The following is a 24704-nucleotide window of genomic DNA, read 5'->3' on the forward strand; positions in this document are numbered from 1 at the left end:
ATTAAGCATTATCACTTTGTGCCTGACTTGTCTCTCAAGGTTTCCTACGAACTATTTTTTTTAATCTGCACACCAACTTGCTGATTTGTTTACAAAAGTCTAAAGCACTTCTATTTTTCGTTCGTAATTTGGACCTCCTCAGGTTTTTTGATACATAAGCATAATACTGAACAAGCTTCCTGTATTTTCACCAGAATAACAAGCGTTCCAAGGATCCCTGCCTTTCTTCTAAGTCATAAGACAGTGAGGCATTGTATAACAGCATGACTGAAACCACACAGGCATCATGGAAAAACACTCAACACACAGGCAATCGTAATACCCCATGAAAACTTCACAAGTTTCGGTATCACCACATGAAAATGAGAATGAAAAATAGCAAGCTTGAAACTTCAAACAAGGATCAGATAAGAATCCCCACTTGAACACCCAAATTAGGCATCAGACAACACTGGTCACATAGAAGATAATCTCATAAGTATACGAAGGCATCAAACAAGAAAATAAAGAACAGCATCCACTACACAAAAAAACCAGTCACTTCAGAAGAAATCAAACAAAACCATTCTAATAAATACTTGTCCTAATTATCAAAATAAGAACATATATACCAAGTTCTGGTAGCAAGGCACTAACACATTCTTGGGGTTAATAGGAAATTTGCAGCAAATGTACATATTGACAATTTATAGAGTGAACTAATAGAACTATCTCTTCTTGTTGTTACTCACCATTAAATATCTCCAGCTCCATTTTCTCCAACCAGCTTTTGAAAGTCGCCACAGTTGGTATCAGAATGCCATGGAACTTTACACTGAGCACAAAACAATCTTCGACAATGCATACATTCAGTCTCCCTAATTGCATCCCCTCCACCATCATTAACTAACATCCCATTACAATCACCAAAAGGGCAGTAAATGACAACTGATCCAGCAAAAAAAGACCCTGAAACAGCCTCGCCCCATCGATCAAAAACTTCTTTTGGGATCAAACCTTGCCATAATCCAGATTCTAATATCTCTCCACATTCAAATCCCGGACACCTGATAACAATCTCATTCTCTTGAATCCTAGCCACAATGTGTTTCCTTAAGCATTCGAAACAAAACCTATGTGTGCAGGTACTGGTAGTAGCAGTACCATATCTGATAAACATCTCCCCCATTGTTTTCATTTCTTTACAACTTCCACAAATAGTTTCAGCTGATTCCAATTTTTCCAATTTCACTTTTACAATTGCCTCTTGTTTGATTCTCTTGCTAATAGCAGCAGCAGTTGAAGTGGTGGTGTCGACTCCCAAGCCCAGACTCTGCGCACCCAGAACACTACCATCAGGGTCCCCTTGCAATATTGCCTGCACCTAGTGCATTACCAGGATTGCCACTCGAAGCTCCATCACAGCAGAGACCCGGTTCGATTTTAACTTCTGACCTAATAATCTGAGTTTGTTTCAACTTATGAAATGAAGCCATAAGAGCTTCTTGAATCCATAAGTTTTCTGCAAACTGAGCATCTGAGATTGGGATGTTCATCTCGTTTCCTCCATGATCTTCAGAAAGTAAGGCCAAGTTAAAATCGCCGAGAACATCAGAATCAACACAATCGGAAGTAGAACTACTACCAGAAGTCGTATTCGTTGATCGTTTTCCAAGCTCAGCAGCCATTATCGACGACGATCTAGGGTTTTTACCGAAAATCTAGGGTTTATCTCTGCAGTTGGGAAGGAGATGAAAAGGGTTTCGCTCAACAATAGTCGGATAATCCAGATAAATGGGGTCGAATCGACTATAAGGCGAAACAATTTGACGTGGGCCTGGACACGGGCCCAGATTCACCCTGATCGGCGCATGCCTCCGGAACAGGTCCGGCCTAAACCACGAATCTCTTCGGGGTTATGAATCTACTGTGGTTCGAGAAACACATTCATTTGGGTGGTGGATTTTGTTTTTGACATGACAAAGGTGTTTTCTTGAACAATGCTACAAGAAGGTACGACGTAGAATCTAAAAAATTTTCTGGACAAAACTCTTTGAGGAAGTGAATTAAGTTGGTCGTGGAAACCATGTCCGAAAAATATTTGAGAAAATAGGTTAAATTGGATGTAAAAGCCCGCGCAAAAATCCTCTCAGAAAGTAAATTAAAATTTTCTTTTCTTTTTTTCTAAAGGAAAAGGTAGCGCCTCATAATTTCATAATAAGCCCCATAATTTCATTGCTATGAAATTTTGATTGCATTATGATTAATATATCAGAAAACGGAAAAAAAAAAGAAGAAGCAATTAGCACTAAATTTACAAATTTCGAAATTTAAGGAAACATAAACTGTACTAATATTTTACATTTCCTAAGGAAGTGACATCTTGATAATGGTTTCAAACCGTTTTGCTTGTTGATTTTTTGAATCTTAATCATTGACATTGTATAAGTCAGATGCTTCCATAAAAAAGAAGTAATGTGTCTAAATTGATATCATATTGATCAATATCGATTTTATTTGCTGAATTAGATTAAATTGGTGGTGAAAGCTATGTCCAAGAAAACCTATGAAAAAGTGGGTTAAGTTGGTTGTGAAACACACGCCTGAGAAAAAAGTGTTGGTTAGTCAGTTTTGGATTTATTATCTTGATGTAGCTCGGGCCCAATTGTGTGGAAGGATTGAAGTATAATGGTTCCAAATTTATGCAACCGGGATGCACATTTCAGCCTCTACTATTCATCAATTTTACTTAAGTAGTTTGGGGTTTTGTGCTTTTCTTTTTTTAAATTCTAAATTAGATTATATATAGAAGAAATAATGGGATATGTTTCATATCACAGTTATCACCTCTTTTTCCTTTTTTTTTTCTCTCTCTCTTCTCCATTCAAACTGATTTAGAATCATAGTACCAAATCAATTTGACCCTAAGACCCTTTCATCATAATGTCTTATCAGGCATGAGTTAGTCGTCTGTCATGGAAACAAATTGAATCAACGTAAGTGATATAAACGTGAAAACCCTGTAATTAAAACTATGAAATTTATGTTGTTGTTGTTTTGTTGCAAAAACATGTTTATCAAAATTATGTTTAATGGAGAACAATCACCCGAACCCATATCATAGAAGTATCAAAATCACCAAATGAATACATATGTACATTCAAAAGTATAAAACTAGATTTCAGAATAAAAAATAAATCTCTTATAAATTTGAGAGATCAATACTTTCTACCATCAGAGCTTCAGTGGTCTACTACTACACAAACAAAAATTATCTAGTGATCATATTATATTCTGATTATAATAAGCGTTTTGTCTAAACTTATTTATGAAGTTTCGACATACAACACATGTAAAGAAGAAACTTACTGATAAATTAGTTTCTGACTGTAGAATTAAAATTTAACCAAAATCGTCTATGTGAAACTTAATTAAATCAATACTCAAATCAACTCCAAAAAATGAGTGTAAATTTGTGCACCCCTTGAATACCGGGGTGCACGTTCCTGCTCCTCTCATTGGTCCATGTCGCCTAGTCTGGTTTCCGGTTTTGCCGTTTAATCTTTTATTTTTTTCTTAAATTATTTTTAAAAATCCGAGAAATTATATTATCTCTCGATTAATACCTTATTTATCTCTCTTCTCGCCCCCAAAAAAGGATGAAGAATACCGAAGATCGACTGATACTCCATCACTTTTCAAAACCCTAGTAGCAACATGATGTTGAAAGAATTTTATGAAGCCAATGTCGATATTGTTCCTCATGAAGATTCAATAATGCAAGTAATTTCTATGATTTTTCTTTTTCTTTCCTCCTATTTTTTATATGTGTTTTTTTGTTTGTTGGGCAATACATGGATTCATACAGTAATGCAATCGTCATTTCTGTTTGGTTATGTGGATTAAAAAAGACCCCTTAACTATACATCCAAGCCTCAAAACTGCAGTCACAGTTACGACTTGTGGCAGACATAAACAAAAACATGAAAGAAACTATGCAAGGATTTGTTGTCGCAATATGCATTGATGAAGGTGTAGTGGGTGTAGTCATGTTGCAGTAGAGTATATTTGACAAATAGGTGTAGGAGCAGGTGTTTCTTCCAACTATGGATGAATTGCTATTGCATCTCGCAATGGAGGAAGAAACATGGTCAAGAAGTGACGATTGATGGAAATCATCCTCAGTAGATACACTTACAGCAGACAAAATACTCTTGGAAAAAACTCCATCACCGGTTAAAGTTTCTAGTTTTTTAATTGCAGTGCTGGAATTAGAGGTGTCAGCACTTATATACGATCGAAGTGTTGGAAGAGAATGGAATGTCTGACCTAACTGATTCTGATCCTTGATAACATGCATGTGCAGTGTGTAGGAGCAAAGATAAATACATAGTTGAACAAAAATTTATAGCTTCCGATGTAGAAGAATACCAAAAAAGAAAAAAAAAACAATGAATACATTTGCAAACTCATTGTTCTTGATGATAATCCTTTTTTTTCCTTGTAACCAGACAAAATTATAAATTCAAAACTGTTGGGTCTTTTTTTCACAAGTATTCAGTCTATTAAGTTTAAGAGATTACATGCTTCAGAAAAAAAATCTTCTCTGCCATTTAAGCGTGAAGTAAAGGAAAATCCTGGATGCTTATTCACCTTCTCTGCCGTTTAAGAGTTAACTCTTCGGAAGAAAAACTGTTGGGATGTTACCGTCGGTGTTCTTCTTCTTTTTTGGGGGAGAAGAGAGAACAAAGGCTTTAATTAACTTCAATTTCTCGGGTTTTTAAATATAATTTAAGAAAAAAAATTAAAAGTAAAAACCGGAAACCAGACTAGGCGACGTGGACCAATGAGAGGAGCAGGAACGTGCACCCCGATATTCAAGGGGTGCACAAATTTGCACTTCCAAAAAATCATTAGTTTTTTTTTCCCGCTGAATTGTGAGATTTATAAAATCATCAAACACTAGATTCAAATAGACCTTTATATAATCCATTTCTTCTTGAAGTAGGAAAAATATTCAAATCAACTACCAAAACAAAACGAGGGGGTTTTAGGATATTCAGGTTGAAGTAAAAAAAACAAACAAATATATTATCAAGAGGAAGATCAATTTGATTATGATTGTGAGAATAACAGAGATTAAAAGGAGATAGACAATTCTTTTTAATTAAAAGTAAATCGTTAAAAGCTGGTTTCCAAACAAAAATCCTCCGATTAGGAGGGTCGGAATGTGCACCCCGGTATGCACAAATTTGTACTCAGTATAATAATAGCCTACAAATTTGCTAAATGAAGTAAAATCGTTCAATAATTATTTCTCATTTATTTCATTTATTATTTCTTTCTTAATGAATGTGTTACATCTCCTGATGGTGTCCTTTAACATTCTTGGAAAACCTTCAGAAATGGGATAAAATTTGTACATATACAGAGTGATCAGCCACTCAGGCTAAGTTAGCTTTGTATCCACCACTTACGCTTAATTTTACCCTTGGATTTCGTGGCAACAACAAATTTTGGAAAAGAAACAACGAAAAAAAATCCATTTACACTATTAGGTCCCCAATGTTCCATGTTAAATCGATTGCATAGTGAACCATAAAACTTGATCTAATTGATTACATAAAGATTGCACTTTTGTATGTGTAAACCCATGTCCTAATACTAACTATCTCAACTCCACTCGCTCTGACGTAATTGTCCAAAGATAAACAATCTCCTTATGAATCATGTCATAATTAGAAGCTCATCATGATCAAATATGGCAAACTAATATGCCAAACGGGTTAGTAGATGAAATATGGTAAACTAATATGCGAAACTAGTTAGTATCATATTTAATATCCGATGTTGAAAACATGTAGTTTCTTGATTATTAATGAAATTTTTTTCGTACTAAAAAAAACAATAATGTAAAAACACAAATCTTTGATTTTAGGTAAATAAAACTACCAAAGCACACTCTCCTTTTTAAGTGGGTTGAATCATTCCCTTGAACATGATAACTTGAAGATCAGCAATGCTTGAGATATTATCTATATCCAAGTTCTAAAAGGCTATAATACTGATAGTTAGCTCCATGAACCGGACCATAACTTCCTACAACTTGGCCTGCTAATGAAATATATCAAGCTTATTGTACAAAAGGACGTTATGACGTCACTTTAAGTTAAAGAGGCATATAAATTGCTGTACAAAAATTTTGTGTTCATCTAAAAAACTTAAGCTAATGTTAAAAATAACACATATAACTCAAATATGTGTTCCGACAAAGAAATTTTTAGCCCCTGGACAAACTAATTCTCCAGGATCACATCTTAATCTCTTCTCCAATATATATGTATGATGTGAAGGGGATAAGTTTAAGATGACCACATTCTTTATTCCAGCAATATAGCCGTTCAGAGTGAAATATAAAATTATAAATAATAGAAAAATATGAAAACAAAGTAGTGCGTCAGTGAAGCAGGTAAAATAGGACCGACATGAACAAAAAACCAAATCATCATCTTTATTAGCATGGTATAGAATCTATACTCGCCTGCTGTATACAAATCAAATATTTTTTGGTAGTACTACAACAACATTAATCTCTATTATTAACCATTCAAATATATTAAATGAGATCTAACCGAGCTTAACTAACTCAACCGTCTATCTATGTTCGTTCGATGAATAATACAAAATCATTGAATTTTTATTATCCATCTTGCATTGTGATAGCAAATCTTACAATAACTCACATATGATTACGAAGCGAAATGGTGTCACAAATTTGAAAATTGTATCAAATAATCAAAATGAGGCAACAAAGCTGTTAAATAATACAAATATTATTACAATGCTTGAAGATTTCCTAATTTAATAACTCAAACGCTAAGACATTTAACCAAACACTAATACACAATTCCTATGTTACCAAAAACATTGAGAAAGTATAGAATATCAAAGCCATCTAAAATGCAGAACTTAAGATACATAAAGAAATCCACTTGTTTGGCTAGAAAAAATAAGTTATAAAAGAATAAATTATATTCTCCTTTGAGATAAGGTCAAGTCACAAAGAAAGTGTAGATTTAACAATGCAGTGTAGCTTAGCCTAAAATAAGAAAGTAAGAAGACACTCCCATAAAGTTTACACAAAAACATATATAGTAACATTTGTCTACATAAATTAATCTAATTTGAAAATGAATCTCAACAAAGATTACCGGTATATAAGTAGGTATCCTGGATCTCATCCTCTTACAATTGGCTGAAAGGATTATCACGGCTTTCTGTCTCCCCGGTTTCAACTCACTCCTCATCTTGGTATTTTTTTCCCCTAAATATGTTAACAAAACTAAGGAGTTCTTACGAGGGAATACTTCCTCAAAATATTTTCCAAAATCCAGAATATATTATGGGTCCAAGAGCATAGCTCAGTGGTATCCCATCAACTTCAGTAAGGAAGAAGTCAGGGGTTCAATCTCCGCCGTAAAGGTTTGTAATAGATTAGTTGCATAGTGGGTTTGGCGGTGTTGGGTCTGGTAGTGGGTCCATCCAACTGGTTGGGTTCGGGTAGGGGCCTGGGTGTAAGTGGGTCCAGCCAACTGGTAGTGGGTCCGGCTTTCGCGTATCAAAAAAAAAAACCCAGAATATATTCATAGGTTGAAGTTTTTAGGTCGTGAATGGTGATACTGTTATGGGTGTAACTTAATACATTGTAACTCTTCCTGACTGTTAGAGCATTGCTCGTCCGAACTCGCATGCGTTGCTATCTCAAGCATGTTTATCAATGTTAGTGATCAAAACTATAAGTCTTGATTTCTAGTCTACTATAGATAAGTCTCGGACTAGAACAAAAAGTGTAGTTTAGATAAAGAACTTCATGGTGATTCATCATACAAGAAGAAGAACTAATCAAGGAACCGGTGGAACTTCTCGACAAAAAGGTATGTGAAGATTTGAACTTATCTGTCACTCAAAAGTATATCTACTCTATCTCCTACTTCTTGAGACAAAAAGTCGTATGCTATATATAGACTTAGATTATACACATTTGGTATTTCCAGCCGAGTATACCTCGCCTATCTATATCTCGAAATATGTGTTGGTAAGCGTTTCGCTTCGACCATGTTTATCTTTACCTAGTGACGAAAGTCATGATATGTTTGAATCACTTTGAAAATTGCTTTGACGAGAAAAAGTGTAACAACTATATAACATCCTCTAAGAATATTTCAATGGTTGGAATGAGAGTTTAGATTACATAACCAATGATGGACACAAGTATTGTTGTGGAAACACATACGTGCATAAGTCCTATCCCTTGAACCAAAGTTTGCGAACTTTGTTGATCAAGAGAAACCGGAAGAATGGCTTGTTGTCAAATCTGCGAACTGTCGAACTTCTCATCCCGAGAAATTCTGCTGGGGTTGACAAACTTGTTGCTTGAGTACCAGTCCGCGAACCGGCGGAAAGTCTTTGCCGAAATTTTCTGCTGGAGTTTGTAAACTCTGCCCGGTTGCTTAAGTTTGCGAACCTAGTGTGCGCACTAAAGAAGGTTATATATCTGAAGATGATTTCTGAACTTAAACTTATAAAGACTAAGGAATGCAATTTGCAAACCGTAAATTTCATGAACCGATTCGAGTGAATCAAATCATCTTTGCTTTAATTGTGTCTTGTGTAGTACATAAGATTTCCTTGCAATTAAACAAATCTCTAACTAGTTCAATTGAGTCATTTGAACTACTTATGGTGAAGAAGAATATGGTTGGTATGAAATGCTCATATGGCTAACCTTTTGGTTAATTACAGTTGAACCAACAAATGTACACGTTTGGGTACGGTTAAAAAACCTAGAAGCGTGCATTTCATTTGTGTATAACAAGCTAAGTTTTCTATCTAACGGTTGAGAAATATTAGCTTGAATCTAAATCAGGTTTTCATCTAACGATGGATATTGTTTTCTTTGTGACCAAGGCGAAACCCTGATTTGAAATACTATATAAAGGAGACATCTAGTATTGTGGAAAACTAATCCCCACACTTCACGTGTGATACTAGTTTGCGCGCTAGAGTCGTTTCTCCTTTAACCTTTGGTTTTCTTCTTCTGAAACCAGGTTAACTACTTAAAGACTTCATTGGGATTGTGAAGCCAGACCGATACTACTTTTATCGTAGTCGTGTGATCTGATCTTGCATCTTCTATCGTACGAGTACAATCATATTGATTGGCTTGAGATTAATATCTCCGATAGGCAAGATATAAAAAGTAGTCACAAACATCTTCGTCTCATTGTTTATGATTCCGCAACATCTTGTTTCGCTACCATACGATTAAGATTGTTGTGAGGTGATTGATTTATTTAGCATGTTCTTCGGGAATATAAAACCGAATTATCAATTGGTTCCTGTTCACCTTGATTATTATCAAAAGACGGAAAAAAAACTTTAGGGTTTTTCTGTAGGAGACAAATTGATCCTTTGATAGACTTGTCTGTGTGAGACAGATTTGTTTATTGTCAAAGCCTGCGATTTTAGGTCGTAGCAGCTCTTAGTTGTGGGTGATATCAGCTAAGGGAATCAAGTGCGCAGTATCCTGCTGGGATCAGAGCCGTACGGAGTACAATTTTACCTTGGATCAGTGAGAGACTGATTAGGGTTCAAGTACAGTCCAGTCCGAAGTTAGCTTGGAGTAGGCTAGTGTCTGTAGTGGGTTAATACAATGTGTGTTCAATTTGAACTAGGTCCCGGGTTTCTGCATTTGCGGTTTCCTCGTTAACCAAATTTCTGGTGTCTTTGTTATTTCAATTTCCGCATTATATTGTTTTATCTTTATAATTGAAATAATACAGGTTGTACGTTAGATCATCAATTAGAGTAGTCAAACCTTTGGTTGTTGATTGTCATTAATTGATACTTGGATATTGGTCTTGGGTACCATCGAAGTTATTTCTTGTATTTGATTAGTACTCGCAGTTTCTGTTTGAGGAAATCAAATCAAGAGAGAGATACAAACTCGTTGATGTACTTTTAATTGATTGAGTTTTGTTGATTCTCTTAAAAGTATATTCGAGTTTGTCCATACAGATTGCTAAGCGAAATATTGGGTGTTGTTGTTAGATCCCCGCTTTTTCAATTGGTATCAGAGCAGGCAAACACTTTCAAGACCTCAAAAGTCTGTGTTTGTAGCGATATGACTCTATGGACAAGAGTACTATCTATGATAAACGCTTTACCGGAAATAAAAGTTCTATCTCATCTAACTCTACTAAAGAGAAGGGTTCTACAATCTCGAACATAGATGAACCTTCTGTACTGACGAGACAGACTAACACTGACATGTCTACTTCCGATTACCCTTCAAATGTGAGCCTCTCCATTAATGAACGGGATTCGGCTGAAGAGAGTGAATTGATTCTAAATCTTGTTAGAATCCAAGCTGATAGATTCAATCGGTTAAAGCACCATGTCAATGTTCTACTTGGTGTAATAAGAGATTGCAAATCCAAAGGTAATACTGAAGTCCATTCTTCGTGTACGTATCTTGAAGCTATCCTTAGAATATATGCCTTAGAAATTGAACATCGCCTGAGTAAGATCTCTATTCAAGGATGCTCAAAGAAATCTAATATTCCAAGTACTTCTGACACAACTAAAGATGGTTCATGCTCAGAAGTAAAAAACGAAAGTCCCTTCTAGTAAAACGGATGTGCCTGAAGTCACCATCACTCAAGGATGTTGCACATCAAATGGAGGGAAGAAATATTCTAACGATGATATTAAGATTGTACTATCTAATCATTTTGATGATAAGAAAGTATGTCTTGTCTATGAGACAAAGAGTTCTGTTAAATGAAAGGGAACCTCTAGGTTGAAGAAAAACTCCTTGGTTCAACTTCAACACACCTTAGACTTAATTCTTAAAGGTGTAACTGACATTCATATGACTAAACCAATCGGTTTTCCTACCTACCCTGTGTATGTTACCAGGAAAGTCAGTTCAATATGTTCCTCGAACATTCAAGAACAAAACAGACGTCTTAATAAACATAGTCTAAAAGAATATCGTGTCGTGGTCTCTGGAAACAACGCTGCTCCTGCTGAGAAAGGAATTTCATAAGAAAGAAGAAAAATTGATGAAATGAGAGATAATATGAAAAAGATAATTGAGGGGTATAAAGAATTTGTCAACAGGTTGTCTTCCTCCTCAAACCAAAAATCTTTTGGTAAAAACTCAAACTATGTCTCGTATTTTGATGACAGTAAGTTTTATGATAATTTATCACATAAAAAGGAGTCCCTCTCTAGATTCAGGAGGAAAAAGAGACTTGACCATAAACACAAATCTCTTGATGAGCTTGTGGCTCATACTTGTGCTAATTAATCACAAGGGTTGAAGAGCTTAATCATAAAAATCCTGTTGAGTAAGATGTGTTAACTTTCAGGTATACTTTTGGCATTTGCATCTGTTAAGTTGAGCTATCTTCTTATCATCCATAGCTAAGCTTTTTAATTGCAAACTTACTATGCTTAAAGTATTGTTTATGTCTAAAGTGTCTTCTCATTTTCGTTAGGAAGTCGTCTTTTGATTTGATTTTATTTTTTGCTACAACTTTGCTTTCCTGAGTTAAGGAATTTTTCGAGGCTTTTGTTGCAAAAATCCCCGTTGGGATTTATTTTTGGAGGTCAGGTTGTACTCGAACGGATATCCGTATTCTGAGACGAGTCAACTGTTTAAGAAAACCCTATAATCCCTTCCCTAAGAGACCCTTAATTATCAACCTATTGAGTTGCAAAAGTCACGTACACATACTCTAGGTTGGTTTCTGGGTTGTCAAAAATGTCTTCTTCTTCATCTTGCTATGGTGGTTTTGCAAGAGGATTCCTTGATAAATGTGTTGTTGAGTCCAAGAAGAAAAGAACCCTTGTAGATGAATATCATCCTAATGCTTCATGTTATTTTGCCTATATTCATGAGGATGTTGAAAAGCATGATATGATTTCTTCTGAAGTTGTTCATGACTTTCTTAAGTACTTTGGGGAAGCAAAACAAAAACTCATTGCTACTCTGAAAAGTGTTGACGCGCTGAAAATTGAGTTGGAAAAGGTTACCCTTGATCTTGGTCTCATAAAATCTCACATCAATGATTTTCGTAAAGAGAATCACCTCTCCGATGATGCAATGGATGCTGTCAATCACAAGCTCAAATACCAGTTGTCTCGTGAGGATTCTGAACCGTCCATATGATCTTAGCTCGTGTTCATAATAGCACTGGAGTCTATTTTCCTTTAGCTTGTTTTATTTGTTGTCTAGTATGTCTTCTTTTTTTTAGTTGGAAGAATAACTAGTGCTTAAATATCAATGATTGTGACTACACATAGCTATTATTTTTCATCTTCTTGTTCTTTTTTAGGTTTATTTGGTTTAAATTCTAAAAATATTTTGAGGATGATGGTTTGCAGTATTTAATATTTATGATTTTTTATGGGATATTGGTGTTTACGTCCGTGAACTATGTTGTCCCATATTTTGTCAAAAGTAAAGTCGTTCATGATCGGTATTCATGTATTGATTTAAGGATGAATAGACTTTTGAAATATACAAAAGTTAAGCCTATATTGTCTTTGATGGAAGATAGGTTAAAATATTTTGTGTTCAAGGATTATGTCTATTAAATATCGTTATGAAAATAGTGATAGAAGATAGAATGAATCCTTGTGTATTCCATGGTATTGATCTTCATTGATCCATATTTTATGTAATACTGTGAGGCTCCGTAATGTGTCTTATGTTGAGCACAATACAACCAAGTTGATTAATTTTTGATTATCTTTGTTGGTTGTTCCGTAAGGTACTTTATGTTGAGCATTCTTGAACTAAGTTAATCATCTTGTTTGGTTATTTAGTTATTCCTCCATAAGACTTTTTATGTTGAGCATAACAAATGACAATTAAATTGATTACTTTTGTAATTAGTTTGGTTGTGTATTCCAATTATATTAATTATGGGTTCTCTTATAGTTAATCTAGTTTATTATTTTCATAATCCTTAAGATTCCTCTTATATTGAGTATATGAACGACTATCATATTCATTTTCTAATAGTTATGTTAGTTGTATGCTCCGTAAATTCTCTTATGTCGAGCATAATCAATTAAGTTGATCACTTTTGTGTTTAATTTGATTGTGTATTCCGATTAAATAATCATGGGTTTACTTGTGATTAATTTGATTGAGTTATTGGATATAGAAAATCATTCTCATGGTTTGGTGTCCAACCAAAATCCTTCTTTTCTTTTAAAATTAAGGTCGCTCTTGTTGTTCCCTTGGGAATGACATCAAATGGGGGAGAGTTCTTTTGAACTTGTGCTTAATGGTCATATCTTGAGGGGTGTGCGGCTGTGGAATTTTAAAGAGATTATATTGTATCTTTAAACTCCTTGATGAATGCTATTAGCTCCGGCTATACGATTGCATCTAAATTACATGGTATGTATTTTCTTTTAGTCATGAAATGTTTCTTACGGAAATTTCATTATGATCTCGTTCTTGTACCTTTGCCAATTTTATTGACAAAAAGGGGGAGAATTAATATGTAGTTCACACTACAAATACATATGGTTTTCGGATCATTGTGTAAGGGGGAGTGGTTTCCATGTGATATGGAGTATTGACTAAGGGGGAGTGATACATATCACCATAGTATTATTGTTGAAGTTGTGATACAATAGGACTTTGATACTGTGTAATAATACTATGACATTGTATAACAATGATAGATACCGATGCTTTCTCATTGTTATAGCTACAGATCTTCAACAACGGTGATGCTAAACTTACAACCTTTGGGATCATTGGAGTACTTGGAAGTGACGAAGATTTCGAGGAATGTTGAAGATTAGACATATGGAATATGAGCTACTAAAGTTTCTTTATCTTTTTTGTATTCCATATGTATTGATAGTTTTGTCACTAAAATTGACAAAGGGGGAGATTGTTAGAGCATTGCTCGGTCGAGCTCGCATGCATTGCTATATCAAGCATGTTTGTCAATGTTGGTGATCAAAACTATAAGTCTTGATTTCTAGTCTACTATAGCTAAGTCTCAGACTAGGATAGAAAGTGTAGTTGAGCTCAAGGACTTCATGGCGATTCATCATACAAAAAGAAGAACTACTCAAGGAACCGGTGGAACTTCTCGACAAAAAGGTATGTGAAGACTTGAACTTATCTGTCACTCAAAAGTATATATACTCTATCTCCTACTTCTTGAGACAAAAAGTCGTATGCTATATATAGACTTATATTATACACATTTGGTATTTCGAGCCGAGTATACCTCGCCTATCTATATTTCGAAATATGTGTTGGTAAGCGTTTCGATTCGACCATGTTTATCTTTACCTAGTGACGAAATTCATGATATGTTTCAATCACTTTGAAAATTTCTTTGACGAGAAATGGTGTAGCAACTATATAACGTCCTCTAAAAATGTTTCAATAGTTGGAATGAGAGTTTAGATTACTTCACCAATGATGGACATAAGTATTGTTGTGGAAACACATATGTGCATAAGTCCTATCCCTTGAACCAAAGTTTGCGAACTTTGTTGATTAAGAGAAACCGGAAGAAAGGCTTGACGCCAAGTCCGCAAACTCAGTCCGCGAACTGCCGAAATTCTCATCCCGAGAAATTCTGCTGGAGTTGACAAACTTGTTGCGTGAGTACCAGTCCGCTAACCCCGTCCGAGAACCGGCGGAAAGTCTTTGCCGAGATTTTCTGCTGGAGTTTGTAAACTCTGCCCGGTTGCTTAAGTCCGCGAACCTAGTGTGCGAACTTAAGAAAGTTATATATCTGAAGATGATTTCTGAACTTAAACTTATAAAGACTAAGGAATGCAATTTGCAAACCGTGGCTATAACGTTCATGAACCGATTCGAGTGAATCAAATCATCTTTGCTTCAATTGTGTCTTGTGTAGTACATAAGATTTCCTTCAATTGAACAACTTTCTAACTAGTTCAACTGAGTCATTTGAACTAGTTATGGTGAAGAAGAATATGGTTGGTATGAAATGCTCATATGGATAACCTTTTGGTTAACCATTGTTGAACCAACAAATGTACACGTTTGGGTACGGTTAACAAACCTAGAAGCGTGCATTTCATTTGTGTATAACAAGCTAAGTTTTCGATCTAACGTTGAGAAATATTAGCTTGAATCTAAATCAAGTTTTCATCTAACGGTGGATATTGTTTGCTTTATGACCAAGGCGAAACCCTGACTTGAATGACTATATAAAGGAGACATCTAGTATTGTGCAAAACTAATCCCCACACTTCACGTGTGATACTAGTTGGGGTGCTAGAGTCGTTTACCCTTTAACCTTTGGTTTTCTTCTTCTAAAACCAGGTTAACGACTTAAAGATTTCATTGGGATTGTGAAGCCAGACCGATACTACTTTTATCGTTGTTGTGTGATCTGATCTTGCATCTTCTATCGTACGAGTACAATCATATTGATTGGCTTGAGATTAATATCTCCAATAAGAAAGATATAAAAAGTAGTCACAAACATCTTCGTCTCATTTTTTTTGATTCCGCAACATCTTGTTTCGCTACCATACGATTAAGATTGTTGTGAGGTGATTGATTTATCTAGGATGTTCTTCGGGAATATAAGACCGGATTATCAATTGGTTCCTGTTCACTTTGATTATTATCAAATGACGGAACAAAAACTTTATGGTTTTTCTGTAGGAGACAGATTGATCCTTTGATAGACTTGTGTGTGTGAGATAGATTTGTTTATTGTCAAAGCCTGCGATTTTGGGTCGTAGCAACTCTTAGTTGTGGGTGATATCATCTAAGGGAATCAAGTGCGCAGTATCCTGCTGGGATCAGAGGCACAGGGAGTACACCTGTACCTTGGATCAGTGGGAGAATGATTGGGGTTCAACTACAGTCCATACCGAAGTTAGCTTGGAGTAGGCTAGTGTCTGTAGAGGCTTAATACAGTGTGTGTTCAATCTGGACTAGGTCCCGGGGTTTTTCTGCATTTGCGGTTTCCTCGTTAACAAAATTTCTGGTGTCTGTGTTATTTCAGTTTCTGCATTATACTATTTTATCTTTATAATTGAAATAATACAGGTTGTGCGTTAGATCATCAATTAGAGTAATCCAACATTTGGTTGTTGATTGTCATTGATTGATCCCTGGTACCATCCAAGTTATTCCTTGTATTTGTTTAGTACTCGCAGTTTCTGTTTGAGGAAATCAAATCAAGAGAGAGAGATAAAAACTCGTTGATGTACTTTTAATTGATTGAGTCTTGTTGATTCTCTTAAAAGTATATTCGAGTTTGTCCATACAGATTGCTAAGAGAAATATTGGGTGGTGTTGTTAGACCCCCTGCTTTTTCACTAACAACAAAAAATTTGTTGGCATAAATCCTAAACAATTTACTCAAACCCAATGACTGATGTTCGTATCGCTTTTTCATGCCAAGATTATCATCCTTTTTTCAGTAGCCACACATCCCAACATCTACCTCTATTGTCACATTGACTAATAGCAAAGCACAAATACACATTCAAAACCCATTGTCTTTAATATTAATTAAAATCATTGTTTGATGAAACACGTGCAGGTGGTGAAATATGTTAACAGAACTTATCTTCAACCAAATCGAAGGTAACAATCGTTTTCAATAGTTTGTCCAACCAATAAATACCTCCATTGGAAAATATACGTTGTTCCCAAAATTGGGATCCAAACTTAAAATCTCCAAGAGTTCTCTATCCATTTCCACTCCATAGAGTGTATATGTAAGTTTCTCTGAACTTGGCCCAGTTATCAAACATTATTGAAGGAACATAAGCAAATCCTTTGGAATCACCATCCATTCCAACTTGTTGTCATATGCATGTCTATTATTAGTAATTATTACATGGGTCCCATTATGCATGGGCAATTGTAAATGGGCTAGCCGTTATCAATCATTAAGGATGACTAGTTATGTTAGGGTACACCAGTTAGATGTCGCCAGGTATACTGTCTAGATTCGCTACTCTCTCGAGATAAGGTTTGTTATATTTATAATGTAAGAGAGGCGGTTGTTGTTCTTCATCGACTAATAAATATATTTGCAGTATTATCATTGTTCTTCAATGGTTCTATGAACTAGCAAGCTCTTACCTTTTTGGTTTGAGAATAAACCTATCCATATGTGGTTTGATTATTGTGGTAACACAACAGTTGGCATCAGAGCCGTTCAATCCTAGTTTTATCATGGGAGGGAGCGGTAATCCAACTCGTAAAAATCTACAAGATTAGTATGATTCACAACAAAGATCGCTAAGATGGTGACCAACGAAGATTTCAAACTTCAGATACAGACTACGATGATAACCAAAGAAGATTCAAACTACATATGGAGTCTTTCGCAGAAGTTTTTTTTTTCTCAGAAAGTATCTCATAATGTAGATCCAGGAGAGAAAAGTCTTCATATAACAGATTCCATCATGATGATGATAGATCTGTTTTCAGTTTTCACACAGGATATCGAGAACCATATTCACAACATCGTATGCCTAAACTTGATTTTCCGCGTTTTAATGGTGATAATCCTCGGGGATGGATTCAAAAATGCAATCACTACTTCCAGCTTCACAACATCAAAGACTAAATACAAAAAGTGAACATGACAGCCATACATCTTGACGGCAAGGCCGAAAAATGGCTCTTAAACCTTCAATCTTTTCGATCTATCATTTCCTGGTTTGAATTAAGTGAACAAGCTTGTCTACGTTTTGAAAATCTAGCTAATGAGAATATTGTTGATAATTTTAAAAAATTAGCTCATAAAACCAATGTGGGTGAATTTTTGGAGGAGTTTGAACATTCAAAAAAAATTTTACTTACTATTCACCCTGAACTTCCTGAAAGTTATTTTATCACAGTTTTGTTGGGGGTTTAAAGGAATATATTCATTATATTTCTATTTTGATTGATACAGGCAGTACTCACAGTTTTCTTAATTGTGAATTGGCCAAGACTTTGAGATGTGAGGTTGTATCTACTGCTCAATTGCTGGTTGTTGATACATGAAAATAATTACCCATTTGTAAGGCCATGGAGTTCCTAAAGAAATGGAAGTCTTTTAGGTAACTTGGGGAATGATGCCCAAGTCCAGTAATAAGCTATATACATCGAAATGAGAAGGATAAGGAAGCGATTAATGGAGAAGTAGAAGGTCACATTAGGAGGAATGATAATAATTGTAAGTAAGGAAGCTTCCATGACATGTGGCACAATGTCATGAGAAGAAGGGTTTTGGGAAAAGCCTATATAATGAAGGACATAGTACAAAGGAAAGCAAGCTCTCTCTCATACTATTCTAGGAAAAGGTGGTGTCATTATTGTGACTAGAACGTGTAGGATCAATTTTATATTCACCCCTAAACACTGGTCATTGTGGATAATGGAGAGAAGACCATTAGTTCTGGATTTTTCTCCAATCTCAGTTGGACAATGCAAGGTTACAGTTTCTGTGCTCCACTGAGACTACTCTCACTTGGTGGCTGTGACATGGTATTTGATGCTGATTGGCTCAAGCAACTTGGAGATGTTCTTTTTAAGTTTTCTAAGCTTGGTATCTCCTTCAAGCACACTCTTTTAAATATTCGAGTTTGTCCATACAGATTGCTAAGAGAAATATTGGGTGGTGTTGTTAGACCCCCTGCTTTTTCACTAACAACAAAAAATTTGTTGGCATAAATCCTAAACAATTTACTCAAACCCAATGACTGATGTTCGTATCGCTTTTTCATGCCAAGATTATCATCCTTTTTTTCAGTAGCCACACATCCCAACATCTACCTCTATTGTCACATTGACTAATAGCAAAGCACAAATACACATTCAAAACCCATTGTCTTTAATATTAATTAAAATCATTGTTTGATGAAACACGTGCAGGTGGTGAAATATGTTAACAGAACTTATCTTCAACCAAATCGAAGGTAACAATCGTTTTCAATAGTTTGTCCAACCAATAAATACCTCCATTGGAAAATATACGTTGTTCCCAAAATTGGGATCCAAACTTAAAATCTCCAAGAGTTCTCTATCCATTTCCACTCCATAGAGTGTATATGTAAGTTTCTCTGAACTTGGCCCAGTTATCAAACATTATTGAAGGAACATAAGCAAATCCTTTGGAATCACCATCCATTCCAACTTGTTGTCATATGCATGTCTATTATTAGTAATTATTACGTGGGTTCCATTATGCATGGGCAATAGTAAATGGGCTAGCCGTTATCAATCATTAAGGATGACTAGTTATGTTAGGGTACACCAGTTAGATGTCGCCAGGTATACTGTCTAGATTCGCTACTCTCTCGAGATAAGGTTTGTTATATTTATAATGTAAGAGAGGCGGTTGTTGTTCTTCATCGACTAATAAATATATTTGCAGTATTATCATTGTTCTTCAATGGTTCTATGAACTAGCAAGCTCTTACCTTTTTGGTTTGAGAATAAACCTATCCATATGTGGTTTGATTATTGTGGTAACACAACAGTTGGCATCAGAGCCGTTCAATCCTAGTTTTATCATGGGAGGGAGCGGTAATCCAACTCGTAAAAATCTACAAGATTAGTATGATTCACAACAAAGATCGCTAAGATGGTGACCAACGAAGATTTCAAACTTCAGATACAGACTACGATGATAAACAAAGAAGATTCAAACTACATATGGAGTCTTTCGCAGAAGTTTTTTTTTTCTCAGAAAGTATCTCATAATGTAGATCCAGGAGAGAAAAGTCTTCATATAACAGATTCCATCATGATGATGATAGATCTGTTTTCAGTTTTCACACAGGATATCGAGAACCATATTCACAACATCGTATGCCTAAACTTGATTTTCCGCGTTTTAATGGTGATAATCCTCGGGGATGGATTCAAAAATGCAATCACTACTTCCAGCTTCACAACATCAAAGACTAAATACAAAAAGTGAACATGACAGCCATACATCTTGACGGCAAGGCCGAAAAATGGCTCTTAAACCTTCAATCTTTTCGATCTATCATTTCCTGGTTTGAATTAAGTGAACAAGCTTGTCTATGTTTTGAAAATCTAGCTAATGAGAATATTGTTGATAATTTTAAAAAATTAGCTCATAAAACCAATGTGGGTGAATTTTTGGAGGAGTTTGAACATTCAAAAAAACTTTTACTTACTATTCACCCTGAACTTCCTGAAAGTTATTTTATCACAGTTTTGTTGGGGGTTTAAAGGAATATATTCATTATATTTCTATTTTGATTGATACAGGCAGTACTCACAGTTTTCTTAATTGTGAATTGGCCAAGACTTTGAGATGTGAGGTTGTATCTACTGCTCAATTGCTGGTTGTTGATACATGAAAATAATTACCCATTTGTAAGGCCATGGAGTTCCTAAAGAAATGGAAGTCTTTTAGGTAACTTGGGGAATGATGCCCAAGTCCAGTAATAAGCTATATACATCGAAATGAGAAGGATAAGGAAGCGATTAATGGAGAAGTAGAAGGTCACATTAGGAGGAATGATAATAATTGTAAGTAAGGAAGCTTCCATGACATGTGGCACAATGTCATGAGAATAAGGGTTTTGGGAAAAGCCTATATAATGAAGGACATAGTACAAAGGAAAGCAAGCTCTCTCCATAATTCCAAGAAATGCTTTGTCCAAATATTGACCAAAGTCTCAGTAGAAAATCTCCAATTAGTAAATGCACATTACTAATTTTTATTTTCTAAAGATATGCATTTTAATTGCTGGAAATTAAAAGCATATAAAACTAAAAACCTGAATTAAAAGATTTCTCAATTTATTTCGATCCGGGATTCTCCTTTAGCTATTAAGGAATATCTTTCAACAATAAAAGATAAGAGTTACTGCACATTTTCAAAGTATGTCGACATATTTACTTTGTAAATCCTTTTTTCATATTTACAATCTTGGAACCGATTTGCCACACTTCCAAACAAGTTTAGAATTGGTTCATCTGACTTCCAAGAACTATGTGATTGATCAAAAACATTCAATCACAATTCATGGGTTTAACGGTTCTACCAAAACAAGTTTCGGTTTTACCTACAAGTAGATACTAGGATCGGTCACATTAGTTTCCAAAATATTGTTAACTAAGTACCAGGATCGGTTACCACTTATTTATGGTACTTACTTGTGATCGGTTGCACAAGTTATAGGATCGGCCACACCAATTACTAAAACTTGTTAACCTATTACAAGGATCGATTACATATCTTGTGATTAGTCCCAACCAAGTTCTAGGATCGGTTACCCAATGACTTGGAATGGTCACACCAATTAAAAATATCGATCATACCATCTCAGGTGATTACTTAGGATCGGTTTCACTAATAAAAGTCGTACCAATACAAAAGTAAGGCCTTATGAATAGTGTTACCAAGATACATAAACAAGTTATGAGCGGTTATACTAAACACACATATTGGTAATCCAAAGATTTGCAATGAATAACAATATCAATAAGCCTAGCGATTTCCCTTTCGATTCATAAAACAAGTTTATGAATTGTATTTCCTTTAAACGAATGTAAAACATTATTTCTTAGGATGAAATATTCACCCATACCCATACACATAATCACAATAGCATTTATACGGTTATGTCGATGTCTTATATACGAATTTCAAAAGATATACGTTATACTTCGTATTGTAATTTCTTAATACTATGTCTAACTAGAGTATAATCATTCACAGCTTCGCAGTTATGTTTTCAATATGAACGACTTCAAATATACGTTAGGAATGAAACAATTCAAGTCAAATATTACTAACCTCAAGTGGAAGGATGATTTCGTCGTTGTAGCTCTTTACTTCTTCACATAGTTCAAGTCTTCACGTAATACTTGTAAGTCTCATATCCTAGTGTTGATGGTGGTTTTTAGCTTAGGGTCAAAATCGTAAACCCTTGCATCTGACATGAAGTCACTCCCTCCACTAGCACATTTATTGAGCCGTTAAATATGTCTACGTAAAATTTACCTAGACCCGCGGATGCGACAACCATCTCAAATACACTGTAAATTTTGGAACCTTGCGAATAAGACTCACTGGGTACCTTTTTTTTAAATATACATACTACGTTCCGCGGCATAACCCTTAGTATTGGATGGCATCATTTACGCTCATGCCAGCCGCGCGTGCCAAAGGTATGCGCCAGCCATGCCTGCCACGCCACCGTGCCAAAGGCATGCCAACCATGCCATCCAAACAACCGTGCCAAAGGCATGCCAACCATGCCATCCAAACAACCGTGCCAACGGCATGCCAACCATTCTAGACACACCTCCGCGCCAAAGGCATGCCAACCATGCCAGCCGCACCACCGTGCCAACGGCATGCCAGCCACACCTCCGCGCTAAAGGCATGCCAACCATGGCAGCCGCACCACAATGCCAACGTTATGCCAGCCACATCTCCGCGCCAAAGGCATGCCAACCATGCCAGCCGCACCACCGTTCCAACGGCATGCCAGCCATACCTCCGCGCCCAAGGCATGCCAACCATGCCAGTTGCACCACCGTGCCAATGACATGCCAACCATGCCATCCACACCTCACGCGCCAAAGTCCCAACCATGCTAGCCTCACCAGGGTGCCAACGACATGCCAAATCCATGTTGGCCATGCCTCCATGCCGCTGTCTGCCAAACGGAGGGTTGCAACAATCAACGACTACCCTTTCCTCTGAGATGGATATCTCAGCCGTACAAGTTTGCCACCAAACGCGTGGAAACTTCTGGCCCAATGCAAAATTCCACGGTTTATGCCAAAACCCTAATTTGGTCGCGCCTAAAACATGCCAAAGCATGCCGGCCATGCCTCCATGCTGTTGGATGCCAAATGGAGGGTTGCAACAATCAACGGCTACCCCTCCTCCTGGGATGCAGATCTCAGCTGTACAATTTCGCCACCAAACACGTGGCAACCTCTCGGCTGCGATGCCAAAACTCCGCGGTTTATGTCAAACCCTAGTTTGGGACACGCTAAGAGCATGCACGAGCCATGCTAGACAGGCCTCCATGCCGCTGGCTGCCAAACGGAGGGTTGCAACAATCAACGGCTACCTCGCCTTCCGAGATACAAATCTCAGCCGTACAAGCTCGCCAGCAAACCAAACGATTTGTGGCAACCTCTCGGCTGCGATGCCAAAATTCCGCGGTTTGCGCCGAACCCTAATTTGGCCACGCCAAGGGCATGCACGAGCCATGCCGGCCATGCCTGCATGCCGCTGGCTGTCAAACGAAAGGTTGCAACAATCAAAGGCTACTCCTCCTCCTGAGACACAGACTCAGCCGTACAAGCTTGCCGCCAAACCATACGACTTGTGGCAACCCTGCCAACTCTTTGGTCAGGACACCCTAATTGGCCATGATAAGAGCATGCGCAAGCCATGATAGCACCGTGGCCACGACACTGGCTACCAACGGAAGGTAGCTACAATCAACGGCTACCCTTCCTCTCAAGATGCAAACTCTCGGTCGTTGAAGGTCGCCACCGAACCGGCAAGCCTCTCATTTTTAACTTTCCAAACAATAACAACATGCTACACGTTTTACACAATGACTTGGAATTGTGCTACACGTTTTACACAATGACTTTCCAAACGTCCCAACCAAGTTCTAGGATCGGTTACCCAATGACTTGGAATGGTCACACCAATTAAAAATATCGATCATACCATCTCAGGTGATTACTTAGGATCGGTTTCACTAATAAAAGTCGTACCAATACAAAAGTAAGGCCTTATGAATAGTGTTACCAAGATACATAAACAAGTTATGAGCGGTTATACTAAACACACATATTGGTAATCCAAAGATTTGCAATGAATAACAATATCAATAAGCCTAGCGATTTCCCTTTCGATTCATAAAACAAGTTTATGAATTGTATTTCCTTTAAACGAATGTAAAACATTGTTTCTTAGGATGAAATATTCACCCATACCCATACACATAATCACAATAGCATTTATACGGTTATGTCGATGTCTTATATACGAATTTCAAAAGATATACGTTATACTTCGTATTGTAATTTCTTAATACTATGTCTAACTAGAGTATAATCATTCACAGCTTCGCAGTTATGTTTTCAATATGAACGACTTCAAATATACGTTAGGAATGAAACAATTCAAGTCAAATATTACTAACCTCAAGTGGAAGGATGATTTCGTCGTTGTAGCTCTTTACTTCTTCACATAGTTCAAGTCTTCACGTAATACTTGTAAGTCTCATATCCTAGTGTTGATGGTGGTTTTTAGCTTAGGGTCAAAATCGTAAACCCTTGCATCTGACATGAAGTCACTCCCTCCACTAGCACATTTATTGAGCCGTTAAATATGTCTACGTAAAATTTACCTAGACCCGCGGATGCGACAACCATCTCAAATACACTGTAAATTTTGGAACCTTGCGAATAAGACTCACTGGGTACCTTTTTTTTAAATATACATACTACGTTCCGCGGCATAACCCTTAGTATTGGATGGCATCATTTACGCTCATGCCAGCCGCGCGTGCCAAAGGTATGCGCCAGCCATGCCTGCCACGCCACCGTGCCAAAGGCATGCCAACCATGCCATCCAAACAACCGTGCCAAAGGCATGCCAACCATGCCA

General features: G+C 36.5%; 1 protein-coding gene across 1 annotated transcript; it reads right to left on the minus strand.

The window, feature by feature from the left end:
- Positions 1 to 733: 733 nt before the first annotated feature.
- On the minus strand, positions 734 to 1667 carry LOC113359210 (ranBP-type and C3HC4-type zinc finger-containing protein 1-like). The gene is made up of 2 exons (XM_026602882.1): positions 1428 to 1667; positions 734 to 1363 (listed from the first exon to the last, which is right to left on the minus strand). The coding sequence occupies exons 1-2, from the start codon at positions 1665 to 1667 to the stop codon at positions 734 to 736; spliced, it is 870 nt and encodes a 289-aa protein (XP_026458667.1).
- Between the last annotated feature and the right edge of the window lie 23037 nt (positions 1668 to 24704).

Source organism: Papaver somniferum, chromosome 3 (assembly GCF_003573695.1).
Source record: "Papaver somniferum cultivar HN1 chromosome 3, ASM357369v1, whole genome shotgun sequence".
NCBI lineage: Eukaryota > Viridiplantae > Streptophyta > Magnoliopsida > Ranunculales > Papaveraceae > Papaver > Papaver somniferum.